The sequence below is a fragment of the Salmo salar genome, chromosome ssa19 (assembly GCF_905237065.1).
Source record: "Salmo salar chromosome ssa19, Ssal_v3.1, whole genome shotgun sequence".
Classification (NCBI taxonomy): domain Eukaryota; kingdom Metazoa; phylum Chordata; class Actinopteri; order Salmoniformes; family Salmonidae; genus Salmo; species Salmo salar.
This window is the reverse complement of record NC_059460.1, coordinates 51,193,599-51,202,250: the sequence shown is the minus strand read 5'-3', so window position 1 is coordinate 51,202,250 and position 8,652 is coordinate 51,193,599. Positions and strand designations below refer to the sequence as shown.

General features: G+C 43.5%; 1 protein-coding gene across 2 annotated transcripts; it reads left to right on the top strand.

Moving 5' to 3' along the window:
• The first annotated feature begins 3,454 nt into the window (after window positions 1-3,454).
• LOC100500786 (arginase-1) lies at window positions 3,455-8,593 on the top strand. 2 transcript variants are annotated; one of them, XM_014158368.2, is made up of 8 exons: window positions 3,455-4,023; window positions 4,187-4,259; window positions 6,547-6,721; window positions 6,851-7,010; window positions 7,604-7,698; window positions 7,794-7,898; window positions 8,035-8,171; window positions 8,260-8,593. In XM_014158368.2, the coding sequence occupies exons 1-8, from the start codon at window positions 3,916-3,918 to the stop codon at window positions 8,421-8,423; spliced, it is 1,017 nt and encodes a 338-aa protein (XP_014013843.1). In that variant the 5' UTR covers window positions 3,455-3,915; the 3' UTR covers window positions 8,424-8,593. The 2 variants fall into 2 exon arrangements, with proteins under 2 accessions (XP_014013843.1, XP_014013844.1); XM_014158369.2 differs by lacking the exons at window positions 3,455-4,023; window positions 4,187-4,259 and adding an exon at window positions 6,196-6,365.
• Window positions 8,594-8,652: the final 59 nt, after the last annotated feature.

Genomic DNA, 8,652 nt, shown 5'->3' with positions numbered 1-8,652 from the left:
ACCCGGCTGCTTATAAGAAATCCCGCTATGCCCTCAGATGAACCGTCAAACCGGCAAAGCATACAGGACTAAGATTGAATCCTACTACACCGGCTCTGATGATTGTCGGATGTGGCAGGGCTTGCAAACTATTACAGACTACAAAGGGAAGTCCAGCCATGAGCTGCCCATTGACACAAGCCTACCAGATGAGGTAAATGACTTCTGTGCGTGCTTCGAGGCAAGCAACACTGAAGCATGCATGAGAGCACCAGCTGTTCCGGACAACTGTGTGATCACGCTCTTCGTAGCCAATGTGAGTAAGACCTTTTTAAACAGGTCAACATTCTAAGAATATTTTGAAGATAAATACACAATGCAGAGGACGAGAGTACTAATGGTCAATAGGGAATTGTCACTGTAAATAGTTGGTCTTCAGTTGAACAGCTATATAGAATCTGTGGAATGTCAGTCCTGGACTCAGAGCTATGTGAGCCACATTTTCATTGGTCTGTACATTGAGTCTGAAGCAGGATACTTGTTTTTGGCCATTGGCCCAGTTATACTGCAAGGACTTCTGATTGGTCAACCCCAGGCTAGGGTGGGGGGTTATAAATGTATCCTGTTCCTTTGTTCTGTGGAGAAAAGCTGAGGACAGGGGAGACTGAACATCTATCTCCCAGCATAACATCTATGATTTGTCCTTCTCAAATAAATCTATTTCTCTCATTTGCTTTGGGGTTTGTGTTATCGAAGAATATCATCAACTGCTAACCATTCAGTAGGCCGCAGGGCCAGGCGGATTACCAGAACGTGTACGTTTCAAGCAGACCACCATAGTCCCTGTGCCCAAGAACACCAAGGTAACCTGCCTAAATGACTACCGACCCGTAGCACTCAAGTCTCTAGCCATGAAGTGCTTTGAAAGGCTGGTCATGGCTCACATCAACAACAACATCCCAGAAACCCTAGACCCACTCCAATTTGCATACCGCCCCAACAGATCCACAAATGACACAGTCTCTATTGCACTCAACACTGCCCTTTCTCACCTGGACAAAGGAACACCTACGTGAGAATGCTGTTCATTTACTACAGCTTAGCGTTCAACACCATAGTGCCCTCAAAGCTCATCAATAAGCTAAGGACCCTGGGACTAAACATCTCCCTATGTAACTGGATCCTGGACTTCCTGACTGGCCACCCCCAGTTGGTAAGAGTAGGCAACAACACATCTGCCACGTTGATCCTCAACACCGGGGTCCCTCGGGTGCGGGCTTAGTCCCCTCCTGTACTCCCTGTTCACTCATGACTGCACGGCCAGGCACGACTCCAACACCATCAATGAGTTTGCCGATGACACAATGGTGGTTGGCCTGATCACCGACGACGATGAGACCGCTTATAGGGAGGAGGTCAGAGACCTGACTGTGTGGTGCAAGGACAACAACCTCTCCCTCAACGTGATCAAGACAAAGGAGATGATCGTGGACTACAGGAAGAGGAGGGCCAAGCACGCCCACATTCTCATCGACGGGGCTGTAGTGGAGCAGGTTGAGAGCTTCAAGTTCCTTGGTGTCCACATCACCAGCAAATGATCATGGTCCAAACACACCAAGACAGTTGAGAAGAGGGCACCAAGGAACTTTGCTTTTTTTGAGCTGTTCTTTCCATAATATGGACTTGGTCTTTTACCAAATAGGACTATGCTCCTGTATTTAGTTTTATTTAACCTTTTATTTAACTAGGCAAGTCAGTTAAGAATAAATTCTTATTTACAATGATGGCCTACCAAAAGGCCACCTGTGGGGACCAAGCCTACCTTGTCACAACACAACAGATTGGCTCAAAAGCATTAAGAAAGAAAGAAATTCCACAAATTAACTTTTTACAAGGCACACCTGTTAATTGAAATGCATTCCAGGTGACTACCTCATGAAGCTGGTTGAATGAGAGTGCAAAGCTGTCATCAAGGCAAAATGTGGCTACTTTGAAGAATCTCAAATATAAAATAGATTTGGATTTGTTTAACACTTTTTTTTTTGGTTACTAATGTGTTATTTCATAGTTTTGATGTCTTCACTGTTATTCTACAAAGTAGAAAATAGTAAAAATAAAGAAAATCCCTTAAATGAGTTTTGACTGGTAATGTACATATCACCTAATTACCTCGAATTACCTTTACTCCCACACTTTGACTTGGTGTATATATATATATATATATATATATATATATGCCTCGTTATTTCATTGTTGGTCTTTTTATTTTGAACTTTAGTTTATTTAGTAAATATTTTTAACTGCATTGTTGGTTAAGGGCTTGTAAGTAAGCATTTCATGGTAAGGTTGTATTGGCACCTGTTGTATTCGGTGCATGTGACATAACATTTGATTTGACCTTCTCCCTGCTTACCGGTCATCCACGAGATGGAGACCATTTTGGGAGAGCCTCTTCTGAGTTATTTCTAATCTGCGTCCCACTCCCCACCTCCTGACCACCAAACAAGGGCCCAGATCGGCCCCTAGCCCACTGTAGTCCCCCTCCATCAGACGCCTGAGCGTCAGCCCCTGTCCCCAGTTTAGCCATTATCTGTTTAGCCATTACCCAGAACCATGTGTCAACCCGGCCTCAATCATATCGATATCTGATACATGTAGGATGGATCTCTAGCAGTAGGATAATAAACGCTTAGCCAAAGATGTATCATGTGGGAATGAGAATAGGAATACGTTTTTTATTATTTCTGTTTTCCCATAATGAAAAGCTTTTTATGGCAACTATTTAATTCATGGTTTTGTTACATTGTATGAAAATGTCATATGTATAGGGGTGAAAGGCGGTACAGTCAGGTATGGCGTACCGGCAAAGTAAATAGTGTGGTACGCCATACCGTTAAAACATGAGCCTATCACAATTAATACAACATGCCCAAAAAACTATAGGATATTACTGCATTTCAGTCGCATAAACATTTTGTGAATTGACTGGATGCCGGGTGGTATATACGCTCCAAATTGCGTTGTGGTTGGTTGAGAACACTAACATTTTGTCAAGGCGAAGATGGGTGGCCGAGACCGAGGCGAGTGCACTTTGGATGCTGAAATGATTTTGGGAATGGACGAACGTACGCGGGTAGCCTACAGGAGCGCATTTGTTAAGCGATTGTTTGAAAATCAGATGAAAACATTGACTGATTTGGGTTTATGCCACATTAAAAAGCATAGGCGGCGTGCCCATAAGGCTAGGATGATCTAAGCTTTCCCTAAAGTAATTTGAAATGCCAAAGTTATATAGCCTAATTAGCTTTCTCCTGTCTCTACAGAAATAAATACATTCGTTTTAACTTGGCCACTAAACCAGAAAGCATGATTTGGTCACAGAGGATCATTACCTTCTTTAAATAAATATATATATATATAATTGTCACATGCGCCGAATTACAACAGGTGTGGACTGTTTTAAATCGCATAGCCTACAGCGGGGTGCAAATACCAAAATAGGTGATTGTTGAGTTGCGACTGTAGCTGAAAAGCAGAGATCCAGCCAGGCATATCGCAATATTTAAATATGCAATCGCTGAAAAACTGTTTGGAAAGCAAATGGCTATTGCTGTAAATGGATGACTTTTAGTTATTGACACCAGCAGAGAAGATCGACCATATCCCTGGTGTGAAATACAAGGCGGAAGATTAGGTTATGCAATTTTGTATTCGGAGTGGAACAAAGTCGCTAATCCTTGATGATGCTGGGGCGGTGCCGAAACTTTTACCTCTAGACCCGACCGTTACAGCGGACATAGGCTCCCAATTGGGTTTAGGCTACTGTACCACGCTCACGCCGGTGTGGTGTGCCTTTTTGATTTCAGTGAACAATTTGATAGTGCAAGCAGAAGCGGCTCTTCTGTGCTCCTGTACAGTGTTTCCCGACACAGGATAATGGTCCTTACAAAGAACTCGAGAGGATTACAACTCGCCTTCCAAATTTATAAGCGAACTCATCATCACTCAGTTGGAATTATTGGAGCGCCTTTTTCAAAAGGACAGGTGTGTACTGTAGGTAATTTATTATAGGCTATTGATAGGTATACCATTCGATATGTTATCGAATAGGCTTCATATACTACCGTTCAGATACAATAAACTATACATTTGTGATATATTATGTGTTGCTATAATACACAGTCATTTTAATCTATCTATACTGCAGCCGAGGGATGGTGTGGAGAAAGGACCAGAACTCATTCGCTCCGCCGGATTGGTGGAAAAGCTCAGAGCGCAAGGTGACGTCCCGATATTGCGTTTTACACTCATTCTGTAATGTAGGCAATAGGTAGCTACAGTGCAGAATTGAAGACACTTTCGCTGAGTAAAACTGTGAAAATAGATAATGTACAGTGAAGGGAATCTGTTAACAATCTGTTTTCTGAGAGGGATGATGAAATTATCCTGTAAATCCCCAAATTGCAATAGTTGCATCAGTAAGCTATTGATTTGATCAAATGAGTAAGTGATCTCTCCAAGATCAGTCTCCAGATATCTAACATTTTCTTTGACTTGGCTGGGCAGAAGTGTTGAGATAAATCATTTAACATATTGGGGGTCAGTTTCAAACCTGGTGTCACATGACAATAGCATTTACACAAGCGAACAGCATGATTTACTTTCCATGACCACATTCAGTTCAGAGGAGGCTGGTGGGAGGAACTATAGGAGGACGGGCTCATTGTTCAATAGCTGGAATGGAGCAAATGCGTCAAACAAATCAAATAAATAAAAATGTCACATGTGAGACTTACCGTGAACTGCTTATTTACAAGTCTTTAACCAGCATTGAAGTTAAGAAAAATAAGAGTAAAGAAAATATTTGCAAAATAAACAAATGTTTTTTTTGTTAAAGTAACACAATAAAATAATAACAAGGCTATATACAGGGGTACCTGTATCGAGTCAATGTGGGGGTTTCCATATGTTTGATGTGTTTTTCCATGTTTGACGTATTTGATACAGATCCATAAATTCCATTCCAGCCATTACAATGAGCTCATCCTCCTATAGCTCCTCACACAAGCCTCCTCTGGTTAAATTCCAGGGCAGTTCTGAACCATATGAATGAGTGACAAAACATATGCTAGGGTACAAAGAGAATCCTTTTGGGGAAAAATACACCTGAACTTAAACTTGAGATCAAGACCAGGGTATCACCGACAGAAGTGGTGTCCTTTGGAAAGACTACCAGTGAGACTGACCTGTCCTCTGAAGTGTTTAGTCATGGGAAGTTTTACTGGAAAGGCGTGAGAGTGACTGAGGGATCAACACGTGAGCAAGATCTGTCTGTCTGTGTCCCAGTGTCAGCTTCTGCCCCTGTGTGCAATCACGTGAGATCAGAGACATCCTAGGCACCCTCTCTGTTTTAGTTATGGCACACAGCACAAGGGATCTGATAGGCCTAGCTCTCCTGACCTTGCATAACTCCCTCTTCCATGTGTGTGTGTGTGTGTGTGTTTGGGTTATGACAACGGTAGCCTCCTGCACACAGTATGCATGCCAGTGAAAGTGTGCTCACTCACCCACCAGCAACAGTTGAGGGCACTTTGGGGGGGGGACAGACAAGTGCTCAGTCAATGCTTACCCTGCCTGTGTGCTCTACAGAGAGAATAGCAGACAGACATCTAAATCACTAACATAGTAACAAGCACAGTAAAATAAGTAATTTATTTAAATTTTGAGAGCGCTCATTTGCATCTAGGCAAAATGGAGGAGTTGTTTTACATTGCAAATAAGCTTAGAGGCAAGGATTGGGTCAGGGCTATTCAACTCTGACAGGCCTGGGCAACTCCAGTCCTCAGGGGCCTGATTGGTGTCACACTTGTGCCCCAGCCCCAGCTAACACACCTGACTCCAATAATCACGATCTTCAGTTTAGAATGCAACTATTTTAAATCAGCTGTGTTTGCTAGGGATGGGGGGGAAAGTGTGACACCAATCAGGCCCCGGGGACTGGAATTGCACAGGCCTGCCCGACGAGGTCCGGAGCCTGCTGGTTTTCTATTCTACCTGCTAATTAATTGCACACACCTGGTGATCCAGGTCTAAATCAGTCCCTGATTAGAGGGGAATAATGAAAATACAGTGGAACTGGCTTCGAGGTCCAGAGTTGAGTTTGAGGGGACTAGGTTATAACATGTACATGTACATCACATGTCAAACTCATTCCGCCGAGTGGCTGTTTCGCTCCTCGCTTGTACTTAATTGCTGAATTAAGGTCACTAAATTAGTAAGGACCTCCCCTCATCTGGTTGCCTAGGTCTTAGTTGTAAGGAAATACCAAACCGGCAGACACTAGGGCCTCCATGGAATGAGTTTGATACCCCTGATGTACGTGGATGGTAAATTGTAATTACTATGGTGATCCATTGATACCTTATTAATGAGAGTGTGTGGCTTTTCTTTTCAAAGTGATGCATTGAGAGCTCCTTCCTTGATTAATTTTGACACCAGATTACTGTAAGTGCATTGACTAATACATTTCCTTCGGTGACTTGTGTTGCCCAATCTCATCCTCTGTAGGCTGTGCAGTCAAAGACTATGGCAACGTGACGTTTGAGGAGGTGTCCAACGATGAGCCCATAGGCAATGTGAAGAGTCCCAGAGCGGTGGGCAGCGCCAACCAACGTCTGTCTGCTGCCGTCCACGCCGTGAAGAATGACGGACACACCTGTGTGATGCTGGGAGGAGACCACAGGTGTGTGTGTCATATCTACCCATATTAGAGCAAGAGCCCAGTGTCAACAACCAGACAAAATTCACAGGATTGTGGGCAGGGAGTGTTTCCTGACAATATGATATGGAATTCACTCATGATTGTATCCAGTTTGGCGATAGGCTCGATCCAGGGGCATGCAGCAGCTAAGAAGGACCTCAGTGTGGTATGGGTGGACGCCCATGCAGACATCAACACACCCCTGACCTCCCCTACAGGCAATATCCACGGACAGCCCATGTCCTACCTCATCCATGAGCTGCATTCCAAGGTGATCTCTCTATCCTTCTCTCTCTCCTCCTATTCCCCCCAAAGGCATCCCCAAGTTTTAATATTTCAAATACTGTACCATAAAACATTTGGTTGTTTTGCCCTGCAACAGAGTTAAATGTTAGATCAGCCACACCTTGGTATTCGCAATACCAGTATTTACACAGTTGTGCAATGTCAGTTAGTTTTGAGGATTTACTGTAAGACTTCCTCTTCCTGTGCACGTCCTTGGTCATCATACGTTAGAGGGATTGATTATAAAATGAAACATTTTGATAGAGAATAGTCATCAGTTATGTTTATGTTTTAGGTGGTGACAGTATTTTTATTTAACCTTTTATTTAACTAGGCAAGTCAGTTAAGAACAAATTCTTATTTACAATGACGGCCTAACGGGGAACAGGTGGGTTAACTGCCTTGTTCCGAGGCAGAACGACACATTTTTACCTTGTCAGCTCGAGGATTTGATCCAGCAACCTTTTCGGTTACTGGCCCAATGCTCTAACCACTAGGCTACCTGCAGCCATAAAATTCTACATGGGTGTGAGCTACAGTTCTAGATGCGGACTTGTCTCCTTTTCTTTGATTGATTAGATTCCAGTTCTGCCCAACTTCTCCTGGATAAAGCCATGTGTATCAGCCAAAGACATAGTCTACATTGGCTTGAGAGATGTGGATCCAGAAGAGCAGTATGTTTTTGCTTGTCATTCTGAATCCTATTATATAACCTTGCACTACATCCATTTGTTTACTGAAGAATTAAAACTAACTCTTCCATTTATAGCCATATCCTGACGTTGCTGGGTATCAAAGGTTACTCCATGACAGAGGTGGATCGCCTTGGAATATCCAAAGTGATGGAGGAGACATGTGACTACATCTTCTCGAAGTATAACCGCAAAACTTTAGTTTTAATTTCTTGCTATTCATGGTAGACTACATCGGACACTGATAAATCAATGTGAATATTGGGCATTGACGTGTTCTGATGGCAAAACACGGATTTTAATGAATTGATTTAACAGGGTGAAGAAGCCCATCCACCTGAGCTATGACATCGATGCCCTGGACCCATCCATCTCCCCGGCCACAGGAACCCCAGTAGTGGGAGGGCTGACCTACAGAGAGGGAGTCTACATCACAGAGCACATCTGTCAGACAGGTGAGAGATCTCACACACAGTAGAGGCTGCTTCAATGTAGTGTCTGTGGTCAGTCAGGTGTGTGTTGAGCTGTGTTTTGTCTCCACAGGGATGCTGTCTGCAATGGACATGGTGGAGGTGAACCCAAAGAGAGGCAGGACAGAGGATGAGATCAGCTCCACGGTCAACGCTGCAGTAGATCTGATACGTGGCTGCTTCGGAAAGCTCCGGGAGGGAAACCACCCTGCAGACTACAAGATGCCCCTGCCTTGAGCTGCCAACCACCACAGAGCCTTCTATTACAGTGAAGGGCTGTGGCCAGCACTACCTTTCTGCACTTCAAAATCATTTTGACTTTTTTTCTGTAATCCAGTTAACAAATTGCCTTTTGTATCAAATCATGGAGAGATTAAAATAGATACCCTATTTCCCCCCCCCCAGAACTGCTTCAGGGTTTGGTTGGTATTAATATTGTACCTGAGGTAAGAGGTAATATTTCTGC